Raw genomic sequence first — 20,193 nt, forward strand, 5'->3', positions numbered from 1 at the left:
AACACACCACCCAGCTCTCCAGTCCACCACCCTGCTCGTGGGAATCAGCCGGCCCGGTTTTCATCTCTGTTTTACCACCTAGCTGCCTTATTCCAGGATATCGTTCCTCGTTTGTTCATTGACATTTCATTCCCCATCTCTTTACGTCTGACTGATTGAAACATTTACCACCTCGTGTTGCATCCACACCCTCCCCGAGCTTTGAATTCCTTCTGCTAGTTTAGCCTCTATTTGGAGTTTAAACGCATCAGGATGACACTATCACAGTTCCATTACACAACCACATTTCAGCATCCCTCGATTTACTCAGCGCCACCCAAGTGGGAGAGGCCCGGTGGGGGGGGGAAAAAAAAGAGATTTCAAAATCCCGAAATGCATTTCTCTTGCACGTAAAGGGGCCTACCCTCTGCCATTCACAAGGACCTCGGTTTCGTCTCGTGCTCCCCAGGAAAGCCGGAGATACTGAGGAAGCAGCACCCCCGGAAGGAGGTGGCCTCAATCATGGCCTGTGGGGCCCCCCACCCGAGGGCATACAAACCCCCCCCCCAAGTTGTGAATGAAGGCTGATGCCACCCTAGCCCAGACCGGTTCAGCTGGCGGCTCAAAGGAGCAAGAGCAGGCTGCCAGTACAATAAATACACAAATATTCAAACTAACAAATGGAATAATAGAACATCTCAAGTTTGGTGGGTTTTATTTATTTTTTAATAACCATTGAGAGCTCCATCCAAACTGGATCCCAAAACAATTTACAGTTACCCTTAAAGAGCTTAGCTAGCTCCAGCTCAAACATACAGGCTAATCCAGTTCTGGGGGTTTACTCCACTGCATCTGTAGGTTTGCAGTTCCTGCTGTTCTTGTAGAAATTGAAATGACAAATCCAGAGATGCAACCAAGACTAAAACCTGCATGGTTGCAGACTGTCCACGATGACCTGGAGCCTTCTGGTTACCCTGATTATACATGTTCAGGGCTGGAAAAACTGCAGTAACTTGGGTCACCCGAGTGCCTAAAATCTGACACCTGGTGCTGGCCCAGATGGAAATGCCACCACCACCAGTAGGACCCAGGCGCAGGATGACCCCTGTCACTGGGCTGGAAAGAGGGAAAGATGCTGGAGGAAAGCAGAAGCTAGAGGTGGAAGAGTGCCTGCACTCTGGAGGGGCAAGAGGACAAGCAAAGGAAAGCAAAACGTAAAAGCACAGGAAGCAAAGGAATAAGAAATAAACCTGAACGCAAAACAGAAAAAATTAACATGGGAAAAAAAAAAACGAAAAAGTCCCCATCGCATACACATTTTTTGGCTGGCACCTCAGGTTTTCTAAATGCGCTTGCACTTCAGGGCCTTTACACCCAGCGATTCCTAGGATGGAGACTCTGGCTACCAACGTTCATGCCTGACCCGTGTGAGGGTCTCTTAACTGGAAAAACGACTTGATCACGGTCGCACAGAGAGCAAGCGCCAGGGTCGGGATAAAAACCAAGCCGCAGGGAAATAAAGGGAACTCATCCTAAGGTCGGGATAAAATAAAGTGCACCGAGCCTAGCACACAGGTTAGCGGGCGCTCGGATAGGCGTCCCTAAGCCCCCCCCATGCAATAAGGGGATCAGCGCCTCTAAAACACCCGTCCAAACAAAGGCGCAGCTGATAATGCCCATCACATGTAAATGCCATGTGGACGAAGCTATTAGCTAAGAAAATTGCCGTGCGCTCAAGGCAACACTTGTTAACTTGTCAAATTTTACACCTGCCCCGGAGCAGACGTCAAGGCAAAAAAAAAAATACTGCTTTTCCGTGGTTCCTCCTACCCAGGATCGTCGCGATACAATTAGGAGGAGCCACAGAAAGCAGCATCCTGTAGGGGAAAAAAAAAAAGACCTGAGGGAAAAATAACAATTTCTGGGAGCACAAAGCACATGTACAACAATCGATCTCCAGGCCGCACACAGCCACATCTCCCGGGCGCCTGATGCCACGGATGCGCTACGGACGCACAATTTATCCCTAGCTCGCCCGTTTTAACGCGACAGCTCACTTACACGTTGCACCGGGCGCCCAGGAGAGGGGGACGTGCGCGCGTTAAAAAAACAGGTGCAAAACGTTTCCGTGCACTTTACTGCATCGGCTTGTCTTTCTTAGATAGGCTTTTAGAGAGGCAGAGGTCTAATTGCCTGCAGCTTTATTCAAACGATATGGTCCCTTCCTCACTTAAACCCCACCTGGCTCCGCTGCTCCACAATCATGGCCTTATTTGATTTTCATCAGAAGCCTCTTATGAGCTTGTCTGCCTGTCTTGGCCAGACCGTAGGCTCCATGGACCAGGCACTGTCTCTTGCATGTATGTGTACCGTGCTGTGTAACCCTGTACAAATGAGTGGCGGAAGGAGTTCACACACAGAGCTAGTTAGTGGCAGAGTTGGGAAGAGACCTGCCGACTCTCAGGAGTCCTCCTGACTTACCTTGCGGTACTGTAAGGGCCTCAGGTTCTTAATGGGCGGACTTCATTTGTAAAAAGTTAAGGTAAGAGACAAAAGTCGAACTGCTCCTAGCTGGGGCAGCTCTGTGAAATATCAGTGCCTACATTATTTTTGCACTCTGCCAATGAAAACAAAAGCCTGAAACTGCTTGTTTTCTCCTTTATCTAGAAAAGGTAGAGAGAAGGGATGCAACAGTTCCCCTAGAGGAGGAGAGGCTACATAGGTTACTGATCTGCAGAGTGGAGATTACTGAGAGCCGATATGTAAAAGCACGAGTACAGTAGTACAGGCAAATCAATGACAGGGGGTTGTTTTTTTTCATACATCTGTATTTGTAAAACTGCATTGTTTTTCACCTATAATTGCAGTTAACCCTCTCAGCTCTGCAAGTATTTCTACCCAAGGGACCAGCACGGTCTTCGAAGTGCAGAGCATTAGCCCGAGCTAAAAACTTTGTTGATCTTATATAGGGTGTCACAGCCTGAAAAGAATCCCGTTCCTGCAGACCAAGGCTGGGCAAACTTACACTACTGGGCAAATGACTTGTGTAGAATGCTAGCCCCCCCCCCTGTTGTTACTATGCCCAAAAAAGTCATCCATTCCAGGCCTTGCTTGGGGTTTCCCGGAAAGCGCACCATTGCAGATTGTAAGTGGTTCCAGCAGGCTGAGCTGTCTGCATGCGGAGGAGACATGGGGACAGGCTCCAAGAGCCTCTGGAAAAAAAACATGGAAAAGTGGCATTAAAAAAAAATCCTCTAGGACACTTCCAGCCCTCTCTAAAAATTGGATTGTTTAGGTGTTACTTTTCCGAAGATACATCAGCCACCTCCAGTCATCCATTACCTGAGGAAATGTATCCATTACACGTTCGGCATCTGAAAAGACCCAGTTGTCTGTGTTACTGCCTAAGTTAAGAGGTATCAAGCTGACGGGGGGGATGAGACCCTGCAACAGGACCCCTTGCGCTCAGAGAAAAGAATCTCTGCAGCACTTATTGCGCAGGCTTTGGCGATTATTACTCCAGCGCGCAGCAGGGACGACGAATCGATATTGTGACTTTTGTTTCCCCACACACACACACACACACACACATCAGTATCTGACATGATGAAATGATAAAACAGCTTCTCTCACTGATAAGTCTGGAAGGGCCTTGTGGTAGGAAGTCAAATGGAAGCATTGACAAGGAAAATTTAGAAAATACTAGAGTAAGAGCCCATGAAGAAATGACGGGAGGAAGGCATTAACCCACAGAGTCACTCCTCCCACCCTCCCACAGGAACGTTCTTCTTCTCAGCATGTGCACCCTTCCCGGCGGAGAGCGGTACACGCGCTGCTACTCTCCCGCCGGCTGAGCAATGCTCAGGCCACGTTACGCCTGGCAATGCCTAGAAAATGACCATCTACGGCGGTACTTTTAAAAGAAATTACACGGGTAAATGTAACTACTGTCATAGCAATTTCAAAAAGCCATTTTACCCGCTTAGGGGTAGATTTTAAAAGGAGCGTGCGCACGTCCATGTGCGTGCGGTTCCCGGCTCGCGCACAGGGACGCGCCGGTTTTACAACATGTCGCGCACATGTTGTAAAATCCGCCGGCCGCGCACCCGTGCGCCGGATTTTTAAATCCACGCGCACTTGTGCGGGCGGCACGCGGGGGGGGGTGAATTTTAGTAACCCCCCTGCCTAACCTTCCTTCCCTTTCCCCTCTCCACTCCGACCCCTAACCCCTACCTAACTACCCGAAAATTGTTTATTTTTCTACTTACTGCTCCGCCCGAGCAGAAGTGGTTCCCGTGCGCCGGCCGGCTGCCAGCGCGCGTTTCCCCAGGACAGCGGCTAATGGCCACTTTTCCGGCCACCCCCGGCCCGCCCCTTTCTTCAGGGCCTGGCACTTGTGCACGTATCGGGACTTACGCGTGTGGCCTGGCCCTGCCCGTAAGTCCCGCTTTTTTGCTCGCACAGCCCTTTGGAGGGCACTGACACGTGAATCTCTTCTGGACAGTTCGACGGCGTATGTTGTGGCGATCTTCCAAAGCCCACTTACAGGAGTAAAGTGGATTTGCATGCGTAAAACCCTATTTTAAGCGTGCGACTGCTTTTTAAACATCAGTCCCTTTATGTGTCCGATCAGATAATCATTTTGACTGTATTGTGGCATTCATTAAAGAGACAATTAAGAGACAATTAAGAATGAAGTTTTGCCCTTTTATTTGAATGTTTGGGACCTTTATCTAAATTGGTGCAATGCACGTCTTGGCATAAACTGATTTGTTTCTGTCTACACCTTCATAAGCTGGATGGTTTGTTTGCATGTGGGGCGCAGGGGGGAGAAGGGGTAGGGTGGGATTGAAAAGCTTTGGGAAAAAACCTATGAACTGTTTGACAGCATTTTCTGATTGATTTCTGTATGGGTTATCAATGGCTGTTTGTTTCGAATGCAATCTTCTTTATTGCTTAAGTGCAATAAAATGTGAATTATAAAAAAAATAAATAAATAAATTCTGAAGAGACAATCGCTTTGGTAGGATACCAAAGGTTAGACCCAAAGGAAATGAAATGAATCAAGACGTCCCTAAAAAAAGTCAGCCAAATCTGGCTTCTGGAGTGTGGCCGACCAACAATGCAAAGGTAGAAAATTATTACAGAGAGGTTTCCAAGCCTGCAACGAGACGCACAAGACGGAGTGAAGATGGAAAGTTAAGGGCCCTTTCCGTGCAAGGAGGTGCTTTCCGATGGAAGGGCTTCACTGGAAAGTTTTATTTTGGCCCAGGACCTGCAAATCTCATAAGCACCGGGCATCTCTGGAAAATCCCTTTCCAGCCAAGGCTAGGCCTGCACGGGACAGGGGTGCACATCGGGTAGAACGGGGACCCTGCCGCAGGGAGGGGAGAGCCAGGGCAGATCCTCAGCGTTCGCCCTCCCAATAAACCATGGCTGCAATGCACCGTGACAGCCGTGGGCACGCGGGCCCTGCAAATATGTTCCCACTGTTAGACCTTCACGGGCTTAGGGCAATCTGGGCCCCGCTGCCTGGGCCCCCCCCCCCCCCCCCCCCGTGCCACAAGCGACCCTCACTCCGGCGCACAGCTCTCACCTGCAGCCCCGGCGGATCCGTCATCCGGTGAAACATTTGGAGGTGGGAGGGAGGAAAGCTTAAGCGATGAAGGGGAGAGTGTCAGAGGGGACGGGGGGGGGGGGATGATGGGGAAACGGGAGAGGAGATGAAGGGGAGAGAGACAGAGCTGGGGAGAAAAGCGGGGTGGGAGAGAGGGGGGAGAAGAGAGCCAGAAAACAGGAGACTGGGGGGCATATCTAGGGAAGGCCGAGAAGGGTAAAGGAGGAGAGTGAGATGAAGGATTTCGGCATGGAAAACCGGGTGGTGAGAAATCCAGACAGATGTGGATAGAGAGAAATGAGGAAAAGCAGATGAAAGGGAAAGATCAAATGGAAAGAAAAAGTTAGGAGAAAGCAGAGAAGAGTCCAAAACCAGGGGAAAAAAAACATCCAGACAACAAAAGTAGAAAGAAGTATTTTATTTGGTCATTTTATTGATGGGGGGGGGGGCTTTGCTGAATACCCCCCCTCCCCCGTCACCTTGCCTGAAGTTAGCTTTTCAAACTTGTACAGTCTGCTGCCAGCTCTGGCCCGGTCTTCTCCAGGGATGGATGCAGGGGGAGGATGTGGCTGGCTGGGGAGAGCAAGCTGACACAGAATCAACAGGGGCCCTGTCAGCTGGTGGGGACTCGCCTGTCCCCAGCATTCGTTTCCTTGGTAACAAAGGCCCATGCAGGAAGAAAGGTCAGGCCTGTGAGTGCACCCTGGCTCACAGACCTCACACTGGCTCCAGGTCTGATTGCCTCTGGGCCCAGGTCCAGACGTGTGAGGTGGGGGTTAGAGGTGACAGAGCTAAAACTGGAAGATGGGGGGGAGGGATGCGGGGGAAGGGAACAGAATTGGACGATCATCACAGAAGGGGTGGAAAATAAATTTGGAGGACTACTGAAGTGGGGTGAGAGACTTTTGGGTGTGCCCTGGAGCACCAAAATGCTAATCTGGGCCTGGCTTTCTCTTTCCATTCTCCCCTTCCTCCTGCCTCCAGCCACAGGACGAGGGGAAGGGGATAGAAGGAGGCAGACAGGGCCCGGGTTGGATGGGGAGGGCCTGGAATGGTGGGGTGGAGGAGGGTGAGGACCAGAGATGGGGGAGGGCCTGTGCCTCAGCGTCCGCCCTGGTCTCCAGCATGTCTCACTGTAGCTCTGACAGTAACGCCGTCTGCAGCCACCCCATGATTCCACGGGATAGGAAATGCTAAGCAGGGTCAGGCCTAGCCAGTAATAAGGAGCCTTGGGGGCTGCCTAGAACTGAGCTTACAGTCAAATGAAAGGTAAAAAGAAAAAGCCCCACACAAATATTATAGCAACATAATCTGAATTGCAAATCCTGGATCACGCTAAATAGATTCATACACTTGGCCTGACCCCCCCCATCTCTGCAGTATTAACTGCAGGACAATGTTTCTACAGAACGGGATCTAGGGCAGGAAGTAAGGAGCAGACCATTTCCTCAGTCTTTGGGTTCTTTCCCCTCCCTGCTCCCTAAACTCTGGGTCCTCTTAGGTTCTCTCCAGCCTACTCCCACCGGACCCTGATCCTGATCCTTCTTCCCTGTCCCCGATCCCAGGTTTTCTCCCTCCTCTTATACCCTTCCCGGGTTCCTCACCCTCTGGGTCCTCTCCCTTCTCCTTCTATGCCCTTCCCTGATCCCGTTTTCCTCAGCTTCCTCCTACCCCAACACAATCCCAGGTCAGGAGGCAAAGGGAAAGAGGGGGAGGGACAGGCCTGGATTAAGTTTGAACCCTGAGGTACTGTAAAATCCTCCTCCACCTTGCAATTTTACCACCCCAAGAAGCTTTCCGGGTGGGTTGGGGAGAGATGATGGAACCTGAATCTGAAATGGTTAAACATGTTAAACAAGACCTTGCTGTCCCCAGCAGGAATCTGCAAGCATGGTCTATAACCCAGTATCTGTAAAGTGCTGAACCCCATCATTACCGCAGGAGAAGAGTGGAGACTAGGGAGGATATGAAAGGACTTGAACGCATAAATGTGAAACGGTTATTTATTCTTTTGGATAATGCAAGGACTAGGGGGCACTCCATGAAGTTAGCAAGTAGCACTTTTAAAACAAATCGGAGAAAATTCTTTTTCACTCAATGCACAATTAAGCTCTGGAATTTGTTGCTAGAGAATGTGGTTAAGGAAGCTATTGTAGCTGGGTTTAAAAAAGGTTTGGATAAGTTTCTAGAGCAGAGGTCCATAAACTGCTATCAATCAATAGGGAATAGCCACTGCTCATTTCCGGCATTCATAGCATGGGATCTATTTAATGTTTGGGTGCTTGCCAGGTACTTGTGACTTGGATTGGCCGCTGCTGGAGAGAGGATACTGGGCTTGATGGACCCTTGGTCTGACCCAGTATGACATTATCTTTTTGTTCTTATGATGACGCAGACCTCAGGCTCACCACATCAAAAAGTATCTGAGGGTTACAAAGTGCCCCCCCAACCCCCAAGATCGATTCACAGATAAGGTCACCCACAAGTGAAATCTTTACATCTTCAGTACTCAAAAACCATAGTTTCATGCACTATTAAAAGCTGCACTCTCAGGAGCCCATGATCTCCTCACTCAGAGGTCACTGTCAGCCATGAGCTGAGCCTCAAAAAAGCCCGCAGTTCAAAAACGAGTTCCTGCTGAAACCAGTGGGCCACCTGCTCTAAAGAGGTCCTGAGGCCATCAGTCCACGGCTCCTCTCCCCCCATGGCACTTTATCTCCCTGTGCCTCTGGGCTCCAGCTGAACACAAGGTGCTTTGTCTAATTAAGGGAAAATCCTCAGAGAGCTTTACAATTTACGCTTACTGGTAATTTCTACACTCTCCCAATCCGTAGCCTGGCGCTGCCGCATACCGGATAATCCGTGGCCCACAGGCTGGTAGCAAACACGCACCGCTCTGTAACCCTCTGCTACGCTGTGACTTTGCCACCTTAGAAATGGGGCCCACATGTCAAACAGCCACACAAGAACGCCGTCTTAATTTTCAAATGTCCCTCCGGTAATCAAGTCGCTTCGCATAAAGAAGAGCTCTGAGTTGCTGGTGTGCCTGCTTTGTATCTGCTTAAAAAAACAAACAAACTTGATACGATCTGTTGCCGCAAAGTCCAAACAGTTTACAAAGCTCAGAATGTGCTCTGTCAGACAGGATGGCCCCTGCATGATGTTGGCTTAGCTTCCTTTACCCTCAGCGAAAGAAAAAGACCGGCAGCTTGAAGGCAACACGGGCAACTCTGAAAGTCTCAATCTTACGCAGTTGCTTAAAAATAAAAAGACTCAAAATCTCCAAGTCAAAATAACGGAGTTCTCTGTGCTATACAAATGTTATTTAGGTGACCCCGGTCGGTGCAGTAAGAGGGGATGATCTGCCGTTTGTTGTAAGGACCACTGTCAGGATTCCTGTGCTGGAGGAGTAACTTTCTTACAGTGCAGCAAACTCAGACTGGGCACAGTCGGAGCTAACAGGGCCCACCAAGCTTACTCAAACGGACACTTTTTAACCATAGGGTGTCTCTGGCAGAGTTTAGTTATGTTTCGGACACGGTGATATGGACATTCTTCTTGCTGATAAAACAAAGTTTTTCATTTCCCATTTAAACACAAAGATATCACTTCGGTTTCTATTCTGAGGAGCAGAATTATTTTCTTATGCTATAGAAAAAAAAAAAAAAAGGATTTATTTATTTATTTATTTTAAGTTTTTCTATACCGGCATTCGCAATAGATATCGCATCATGTCGGTTTACAATTAACATGTGGATAGGTAACAAAAAAGGTAAAAAACTAACATTTATCTTATTAATAATAATAATAATAGTTGTAGTAATAATAATGATAAAAACATTAAACAAGGGAAGGTTAAGGTATGCAGTTACAATAAAACAAGGGAGTAATACAACTTGGAGCATAGAAAAGAAGCTGGGGATTAAATAGAGAGAACGTAAATGCCCGTCAATGTGCTTAAAGCATTAATGAATTGTCCTTGTGAGGTAGGGATATTAATTAATTAGATATTAATTAATTAGATATTTAGTTCCATGCCATGGAGATCAACTCCCTACCCCGATGCTTATGCACCCCGCCCCCTCCAAATTTTGCAGACTTGAGGCCTGCAAGCAGATCCCACCGTGCACCGGGAGGATCACAGGTTGCCACGCACAGCCTCGAGCGTCACCTGAGCAAGAGAACGCCATGCTTCCAAAATCGACAATTAAAATCTACATGTGCGCTGACCGAGATGTTTCGAACCGCTGCAGGCTGGAACTCGGCATGGGCTGCGCAGGAGGGCGAAATCCCTCGGTGCTAATTAAGCCCAAATCCAAATCGGCCCCCTGTGCGATGATAAAAAGCAAAAGAACGTGGGGCCGGGCTCCCTGGCTTGGGCCCTGGCACTGCGCGCAGTGGCGCGGGGAGGATCCCCTCACGCGCGGAGACCGACCGCACCTGGACGTGCCACGGAGGGAAGGACGTGGCGCATCCTGCCACCCGACGCTTCGGAAGAGATGCCTGCCCTTCTAGCCCTTGGGCCTGCAAGGGTCACCCTCCCCGCCCCCCTCCCCCCCCCCCCCGGTCATGTCGTTTTAAAGGGGATGGGGGGGCACGGATGGGGATGGAAGAGACCTTCAAGGAGAGGAAAAATGAGGGCTGTTTTTCTGTGTTAATTAAGAAAAGAACATCTCCCGATCTGAATTCGCAAGTGAGGACAGCAGTACGGGAGCTTTGCTGTCCAACTCCCACTTTCATAATAAGAGAACCAAAGAGTGTTTGCTCGAAACGGTTTTGCCGGGAGGGAGAAATAAACGTATCAGCAGCAAAAAATATAAAGTCAGCAGAAAAAAAAAAATAAATAAAGCAGATGCTCAGCAATCAGAGTTTGAGTTGAGAAACCAGAAAACAAACAAAACTTCTCTCCAGGTCATAACTGATTACAACTTGTAAAACTGTCACTGGGATTTTTTTTTTCAATCATTATTTTAACACTAAGGGCCTGATTTACTAAGCTCTTTTCCCAGAGACACAGAATGTGTTTGGGGAAAAGAGCTTAGTAAATCAGGCCCTACGTTTCACCTACGTTATCCAACAGTGACAGCATTAAAAATGAGATTCCACCGCTGCACTTTTACTCCGGTGTGATTATTTTCATGCTGGAATACCCCGGCGTGCTCCAAAGAACAGATCTATTGACTGCACTACTGAGGAATGACAGAGCAGGGACAAAAAAAAAACAGCAAGTGCACCCCACTGAAAGAAGCACACACACATACACACACACACACACACACACACACAAACAGCAAACACAGAAAGAATCGCCACTGCAATGCTGCTACATAAAAACAGTGACACATCAAGGAAAAGTAGTTCCACAGAACTGTGCCAGCAGCAAACTCAGGCTAACACTATTTATATTATTTTTAATTTTCAGCTTCAAGAGGACAGAACAATTTTCTCTTCCGTGGATACTCTCCATCTCCTACAGGTAACAAGCTGTTTTTAATGAATTGCAACAAATAAAACAACTCAGAAGAATGTGTGACTGTCACATGTGCTCCCCTCATGCAAAAAAAAAACAAAACACGACAGACTTCCTTCAGGACATCCAAAAACAAAAAAAAAAGCAAAAAACAAAAAAAAAAAAATTAGATTTAGGGAGCTAAGGATGATCTTGTCTCCAAGTCATTTGAAACAACATCTTTGCTTTCTTCACAAATACAATTACGCCCTCAAACCTTTTCCTAATATATATTTTTTGCAAACATTTCTGAAGAATACAGACCTTCAGATTTATGTTTATTGGGTTTTGCTTGTTGTGTTTTATTTTTCTGAAACAGAAGAGATATTTTGGAGCAGGAAAAGTCTTCTCACCTACTGGCTTATCTGGAACCTCATCTGGAGAGGGAAATTTCGGCAAGTTAAGTTTTCTTTACTATTTCTTTACTATTTTTATCATAATTCAGTATTAATGTAAGAGAGACAGTATAAAACGTATATGATTATCCAATGAATCATATAAATGGAAGTTCCAATCCACTTTCCATATAGAATAGATTATTGAAACATGTAACCAAAAAACTGATTGGCACCCCCCTAGATAAATGTACAAACCAAACTGATATACGTGCCTCATTGTAAACCGTTGTGATGATGTATTACTAAACGACGGTATAGAAAAGTTTTTAAATAAATAAATTTACAAGAATTTTTTTCAAAGCTAAAATAAAAATGTCTGCAGCTTCCACAGGTTCTGGTTTCTATTCTGGGGTCAAAAGGGAAGCAAAATGACAGAAAAGGCAAAAAACTGATGACACCTCTGGCACCAGTGGGGCATAATCGAAGGGGAAGCTTGTTGTGGTCCTGACTCTGGTGACTCACGTTATTGCTTTCTTGTTCCTTATTGTTCCTGATTTTGTTATTGGAGAATGTTTTAGCAACACCAAACGCAACCTGTGCTAGCAAAATATTTACTTAGCTCTCAACGTCCCTTATCCTAACTTCACCCTCCGAACCATAATTCAGTAAACAAATTGCCCAACCTACTGATTAAAGATAGGCGGGGGAAAAAAAACGCTCTTGAATTATCTTACATTTTGTCAATTGCAGCTATGCAAACCGATTAGAAAAAAAAAACCACTAAAGGGATGGGGAAAAGGCGAGAGACAAGTCAGCCTTTGTGGATGTTTGTAACTTCCACTGCGACCTCAGGCAGCACTGAGAGGAATCCTTCTGAGACACAAAGCACAGAGTTTCGAAGAAAAACAGATTCCTGGCAGAAGAAAGTGATTTAAGACACAGCTGGCAGGAGCATTTGCTGCCTGCATCTCTGCCCTGGATTGTGGGGAGGGTTGGGGGGGGGCTCAGGGAGCCCGGCCCCTCAGCTGTGACACTTCCCTCTTCAAAAGACCTAATTATGCTGTCAACGCGTGGAAATCCTCCATTCTCCCCAGCTCCACGAGTCCAAATGTTGCCTGCTTCTGCCCAGGGGGGGGGGGGAGCTCCTCTTAGACCCTTGATCTACCCCCAATTCAGGTCAAACCTCTGCAAAAAAAAAAAAAAAAAAAAGGCCAGAGAGGGAAGAGAGTGGAACACAAACAAGGAAACCTCTGTGCCAGATGACAAAGTCTCAAGCTCCTCCTCCTCCCTAGCCCAGCTCAAGTTATCCTCCCCACACACAGCCCCGACCTGTTCCAGCTTCACCAAACAACTCCAGCGACCTCAAAACACTGTGGAGAAGTCCCCGGCCCCTGGGAGCACCCATTCGGCCTCACTGCTCCCCCTCCACAAAATGTGTGGATTTGATTTTCCATATCGTGGTCTCCACAGCAAAGGCGGCATAGAAGCGTACAATAGCAAATAACAAGGCCTTTTATACTTATTTATCTACTTATTTGTTTATCCAGTTTTGTATACCGCCGGTTCGGTTTCGCCATCACAACGGTTTACAAAGTTACGATGTTTAACAGTGTTTCCAAAACGGTTCATATGGTTGCTAACATAGAAGATATCATTTATGAACTAGGTTTGTAGATTAATCAAAACGTATTACAGAACAGAGTAGTAATCACAGCTTTCTTGGGTCCCTCTGTTTTCCTAGTGTTGTAGGAGGGGAGCGGAGTATTTTCGGTCAGTGGGTGAGTTGGTAGGCTTTGGTAAACATCCATGTTTTTAGCTCTTTATAACACATCAGAGTCTTATTCCCCCCCCCCCCCCCCCCAGCAAGCAATACATTTAAGATTGAACGGGTGGCAGCGGGCATCCCACAAGCTTTAGACTTTGGAAAGTTTAAACTAGGCTACAGAGTGGCTCCAACTGGATCAACAGGCCCAGGCCCTGGGTTTTTGTCTCAGGTTTTGTAATCCTGCCTTGAACCTACAGGGAGGGGCAGGATATAAATTTGAATAAATACTGCATCCATATACCAGCAGTTCAGTCACCTTTTGGTGAGCCTTTTAACCCCATTTTGGCAATAATTCAACCAATTCTTTTCACTCCTGCATTACTTCAGAAATTTAGTAGAAAAATACTTTCAAGCATAGTTAAAGGACACCCTTTCAGTATGGCCACTTCTCAGCTTCTTCCAAAACTCCAGGCATCTCAGCTACTCCTGCGTTATAGCATTTCCAGTCCCGGAGAGAGGGGGGAGGGGCCTGGGGATATTACAGAGAGATACACCAGAAAGAAGCAGGACCACCCAGAAAGAAAAGGCTTCTAAAATTAAAAAATAAAATAAGCCCTGAAGGTAGGAAATACAGAAAGCACATTTCTGAGGGAAGCGGGATGAGAAAAGATATTTTAACTGGCGATGGGTTAAAAAAACGAAAACAAAAACAATCCCTGATTTTAGACAGCAATCAGTCTATTATCCAGGCATTACTGGAGAGGCAGCGATTTTATAAGGGAGAACAGACATTGCTAAGAATTCTGCAGTCCCACAGTACGATTACAGGGCTTAATACAATTCTTAAGGATTTTCTCAGCTTCTGTGATTTGACATCAAGAACCATGAAACCCCCCCCCCCCCCCACCTGAGATGCCACTACAGGAGCCAAAGACATAACACTCACAATCTGCAATTGTGGATTTGCATGCCATCTCTGGTTTTACCACTGTTTTTTGTTGGGGTGTCTTTAGAAAATACTGCTGTTTGTTTTTAAAAACTTCTACCAACATTTTGGTAAAAACCTTAAAAAAAAACTGCACCTGGTATTTCTTTAAAAGTACAACTTGCACAATTCATGAAAGTCCTTTATTTAATGAAGAAACCTATATATTTTGAAGGACTCCCCCTGCATCCAATGGTGGAATAAAATGCTGGAATTATTCTGTTATACATTACAAGATTTACAGATTTTAGGAAAGTGAAGGCAATGGGGATTAGAAAGAATCTAGACACCTACAGATGGCAGAAATCGACAGATCCCAAACCTTAATTCAAGGGCTGACGCTGTCCCAACTCTCTCTTTCATAACCATGTGAGGATTTGGAATTCATTAAAAAAAAAAAAAGACAATTACTCTATTCAGAAACACTGGTATTTTCCAAATATGGATATTAAGTTTATTAATCATCAATTTCCATAAATAGTCTCCACACCCGCCCACCCACTCCCCTTAATTCCATAACCTTTTCCCTGAAGGAAAACAAAATGCTAAAAAAGCAAAACCTTATTTCTCCTTGTCAACAGAATCCCTCTCTCTCTCTCTATAGATCGAGATGTATATATACATATAGACGTGAAATCACTAATACAGCTGAAAAAAGTCAAAATGTCACCATATAAAAGGATTGTGGGTTGGGGTTTGCCCCCCTATTTTCAATTTTCCAGCACATCATGCTATATAGAGCTAGTTTCAGCAAGAAAGCCAGAGAAAAACAATGGTAAACAGGAACACACACCATGTCAAGCTCTGCCAGGCGCCCACCTAGTCTGACTTTTCATGTTGACCGAATAAATAAGACCAGGACTGCCATTTCCAGAATATAATTAATAAAAAGTTTCTGTGGCATAACTCCGATTAGGATTTAAAAGCCATTTTGTTCTCCAGGTAGACCTCGCAATCATCTGCAAACTTTCCATTTATGTTTACTGCTGACATTAAATATTCGGTACACAGACAACGCAGAATTAGCATTTTATTCCCCCCCCCCCCCAAATGAAATGTAGAACACTGCACAAAGAAACAGGTGAAAAATATAGCAAACAGAAGGTAAATATCTATTCTCATTTATTTATTCTTCGGATCAAAGCTAACCTAAGCCCAGAAAACATGGAAAATACATTTTAGAAAAGTGGATGAGCGTCTGTAGAAAACAAGTTTAAGTAAACAGTTGTTTAAACAATTTGATATTATAATTTTTATACATATCACTGCAAAACTGGAGAAAAAGGCATGCGGGTATAATTTGGCTAGCTATCGCGAATCCCCATTATTTTTAACATATCACAATTCAAACAGAAAAAAAGGGGGGAAAGATGACATTTGTACACGAGAGCAGCTTCCAAAAAAAGAAGTATGGAACCCTTTGCTAAGAAAAATTTGCAATACAAAATCCTATAATTTATGCTAGGAAGTTGGGCGGCGGGTGGGCTATACTGACATGCTGAATGCTTGGCTTGGAAATATTGAGAGGGGGAAAGCATGGGACTTACAGTAAATCGGGGAAGGGAAGGAGGGGGCAGGTTTGTGTTTAGAAAGAGATGGACACTCCTCTTTTGCTGCCGCACAACTTTGAAACTTATTTTTCCTACCTTGTTTTGCAAGCACAAACGCTTCTTGCTTGTGCACTTGAGAGATGATAGAACTTCTGTCCATCTAACAGCTACAGATCCAGAGCTGGTCCTCTCTCTCTCTCTCTCTGTAGAGCTTGTTCAATTTTCCCCCCTTAGTCTCCCCCTTCCTTATTCTGCAAAATCTGATTTAAAAAAAAAAAAAACATCTCGTTTTTTTTAGAAGGGGGGGTTAGATTTTGCAAAAGGCAGGTCCCCGACCTTACAGTTGGTCCAACATGGAGAATCCAAGCTACAGAAGCAAAACAACAGAGGAAATGGGACATAGACCGTTTCAAGATCCCCTCTACTATAGATAAACAACCCATCCCCGGCAGCCCTTCCTCGCCACGGATCGGCATTTTCACTGCACCCCCGAGCTGGCTGTGCCACGCAATGCGAGCGAGAGGGCCAAGTGCACGGGAAATGCGGGGTGGGGAGGAACGGGGCATTTTCTTATTTTTCTTTTTTTTGCAAAAAGTAAGCTTTGTTTTTGCAGTCCAGGGCTCGAGAAGGGGGTGCCTTGAAACTGCCGGGCCGCTGTGATTGGCTGGCAGGGCAGTGGGAGTATAGAAAGGGCGGGATTGGAGCGGGCACTGTTACCTAACTGCATTCCACTGTACTGTCTTCCTTGTGTCGAAGGCATTGCTGTGTGGGGTGGTGCTTTCTCGCTAAAGAGAATGATTTTCTCTTAAGTGCTCTAAAGATAACAGCAAATACGATGCCTGACCTTGGGGGGGACGGGGGGGGGGAGGCAGCCATAAAGAGGAACCCCCAGAATGGACAAGGGAGGGAAGGGGTAGTGTTTAAGAGAGAGGGAGGCATGGGATTGAGCTTGAATCCTGCTTTGGAGTTTGCGCCTGCTAAGAGGACTGACACCCCTTACCATCTCACTCCCCCCCCCCCCCCAGCTAGGAGATCATCCTCCTACCTTGAAAAACTTGCCTGCCTTTTCCTCCAGTCTTTCTCTAGAGGAAGGCGAGCGGAGTAAAAAGGGCATGTGTCAAGAGACCTGTGATCTAGCATTTCTTGTCCATACTCCTGGAGGTATATTTTTCAATCCGTTTCTCTTCAACGGGGGGAGGCCAGGGGTTGGAACTATGGGGAACAGGGCTCTGATTTCCCCTCCGAAACCTACTCTTGAGTGGTAGTGAGCCAGCTGAAAACGCCTTGTGCATTCTGCAGCTGCGCACACATTGCATGTAAACACCCCCACCCATAAAGTATCACATCGAGAGGCCTTATTTCACCAATTTCTGATTTCAGTCCCGAGAAATAAAACAGTGTGGTTGCCACTGCTGACCTTAGGAGGGTGCGGGCCCTGGATCACTGAAATTATAGTGTTGGGGATGGGGGCTACAACCTGAGGTGGATCTCCCTTATTTCTCCCCCCCCCCCCCCAGGACGGCCCTGGTGGTTAACTCTTTTACTGTGTGAATATGTAGGGGGGGGGGTGGGGGGGGGACGCTCAACAAACAAATTGTGGGTAATATCTTTTTATTGGACTTACTTAATCGTGTGTAACTGGATTCAAGAGTGATGATCCCTTCATCTGGTCTTGCAAATTGAACTAAGGATAAGGTTGCCCCAATACACGAGTAAATTACAGGTTGCATTACAATGGTGGATTGCCAGTAGTGTTTGTTTTTAAATCATTAAAAGTCATAAAGTAAAAAAGGATTGGGGAGGGGAAATGTATTTACAGAGGGGTGAGAAAACCGAGGAGGACAAACAGCATAAGGAACCGAAGAGTACGCTATGTCTGGACCAGAGGGGGAGGAAACACGTGCCCTTATTACGGTCGTTTCACTGTTTGATCATTTTCATTTCAAACGTCTTAAGTTGCTGGGTTGTTCTAAAGTCCCCTTTTAGTACCTTGGCCATAAAAGCATTGATGCAGGGATCTGGCCTGGAGGAGGAGAAAAAAAAAAAAAGGTCCCACAGGGGAGTGTCACCTTGCCCTTCTCTGTGATGGGTTTTATCGTCGTCTGTGAAGGTTTCTCCTTGTCCTTAACTTCTGACCCCTTGAGAAATCAGTGCATGAACGTTTCTTTTTTACTTCCTGTTTATCCTGCCCTGCTGGTCCCCCTCCCTTTCCTCCTCCTCCTCCCCGTCCAACTCTTATCAGAGCAGTACTATGGAGAAATTCAGCGAACGGGACTGGATTCTTTACTTTGGATTCACGCATTAATCACTTGTATTTTCCCCCTTCTTCAGCAAAAATCCCCCCCTCCCCTCATCCAATGTTTAATTGCCATACCGAAAAACTGTGCAATAATTTATACGGATAATTTAACCATTTCTTAAGACAGGTTTGTTTTTATGCTATTCCCGCTTTAGTATATGAAGGATTTCACATACTGAAATAGGGTGACATCTTTTTTTTTTTTTTTTTATACCGAGATTTTAATCCACAGAAGGCAGCTGCTCTGTGTCTGTCTGAGACTTGTGAGGAAATAAGATGTCTGGTTAATGATGTCACCTATTGGGTGAGGGGCAGGGAGGCGAGGGCACCATTGGAAAGCTTTCTCGGGGCTGGGCACACAGAGTGACACTGAACTATTATCTGCCCAGAATTTGGTCACCCCTGGGGTGGCTCTTGTGTATGTGGGTAAGTTAAATGAAACGGATGATGTATTGCACTGAATTAAAAAACACAGTGACAGACCGTAGGCATACTCTATTCAACAAGTGTAACTGCAGAGGTCGGATTCTGAGGGACTGCAGGGTGACAGAGGACATTCACAAATGCCATGGTTAGACGTACCTGGGCTAGAGGCAGTGATTAAGCAGCTGGCCGGATTTAGAGGCTGGGGGTGTGTGTGTGTGGGGGGGGGGGGGTTTGATTCACCTATTTTCAGGCCATAATGAAGGCTGTGGTGATTTTCTATTCTGGGGGGGGGGGGGGGTGTGTGTGGATATTTTATAAATTGGCTTGAGCTTGAAAAACATAGTTGCATAGTAACATAGTAGATGATGGTAGATAAACATCAGTTGGCCCAGTCGATCTGCCTGTTTTGGGGTTTTTGTTTTTTTTCTCAATTACACTACTCTTTCGCTAAGGATATATCCGAGCTATCAACTGTGCAAACCTGACTGCCTGCAGGAATATCAGTCTTTCTCCAAACCAGTCTTTGTTTTTCTAACCTTCTGAGTAGGGGGAGTGAGCGAGCAGACACATTTCCACATCAAAAACAACACCCAGCACCCTCTCTCCTGCCCATGTCTCTTACCGGACCCTCTTAACCTTGTTCTTAACCACTCCTTTCTATTTCCATTCCAAGCATGCTTAAAATCTGTCACAGTACTGGTAAAGAGACCCAATCACAGGAAGCACTGTTAATGAGTATATAATCAGGGATTTAGAGCTGGCCACCACCCCTCATTAGGGAATGCATTATCTGTCTCATTAAAACACGTAGAAGGCTCATTTCCCTTTTTTTGAACATACAAAGTCACTATTATGTCATAAACATCTGGAATTGGGTGGAGGGATCACATGGAACGTATATGAGTGACCTTGCAAATGATGAGCAAGAAGTAAATAAAAAAAAAAATGGATGCCCACCCTTCAGTCATAACCCTGCTTCCTCTAAATACCCTCTCATACACTTATGTAGCTCTGCTCCATATCAAATAATGGATAAAAAGTCAGTAGCAAGACACATATAAATAAAATATTGTTAGAGTCCAAAAAAAAAAAAAAACTCCCACCTGCAATGGCTCAGCAATGTACAAAGTATGAAGAACTGCTGCTGTGGACGGTGTGCGAAAACATTACAAACACCTTAGCTCTCACACCTCTGTAATCTATTTTTTTTTTTCCATAATCGGCAGCTGTCCTGCCCATTAAGATACAGCACTGACCCCCCTCATCTGGCAAAGCAACTGTTTTCTCGTTACAGCAACCATTCAGTATTCAACCCCTGCGCTGCTTTCATGGCAGCATCATGCTCTTCGACACAAGAGTAAGGGTAATGGGAAAAGGAGCCCGTTTGCTCCACATTTAGGGTCCTGCTGTGCATCGGCACAAGGCTGGCCTCAGGGCTGTGCAACCAGTGCAGCTGCAAAAGGCGCTGCTGTTTCAGGGGTGCCGCTGATGCTTAACAGGGGCAACCACTCTGACACCCCAGAGGGGAACTCCATCTCTTTCTTCCCCATTCTCTCGGATCTCCGGGTGATTCCTCCTGGAAAGGGTGCCATGAGCCACCAAACCTAGGGCTGGTCCCGCACCACCCACCCCGCTGAACTGCACACGGCATGCCGAGCAAATCTGTAATTATCATACATGGGGCTCACTTGTCATAAGAACATAAGAAATTGCCATGCTGGGTCA

The 20,193-nt window shown here is 46.2% G+C and overlaps 1 protein-coding gene across 1 annotated transcript in view; it reads right to left on the minus strand.

Annotated features, from left to right (window-relative positions):
• The window catches only part of CTDSP2 (CTD small phosphatase 2), a 66,701-nt gene extending 50,589 nt beyond the window's left edge, over positions 1-16,112 (minus strand). The window contains exon 1 of the mRNA XM_029594940.1: positions 15,840-16,112. Coding sequence (XP_029450800.1) covers positions 15,840-15,903 — 64 coding nt within the window. The 5' untranslated portion in view covers positions 15,904-16,112. The remainder of the gene's footprint in view (positions 1-15,839) is intronic.
• Between the last annotated feature and the right edge of the window lie 4,081 nt (positions 16,113-20,193).

This window comes from Rhinatrema bivittatum, chromosome 3, assembly GCF_901001135.1.
Source record: "Rhinatrema bivittatum chromosome 3, aRhiBiv1.1, whole genome shotgun sequence".
Lineage (NCBI taxonomy): Eukaryota > Metazoa > Chordata > Amphibia > Gymnophiona > Rhinatrematidae > Rhinatrema > Rhinatrema bivittatum.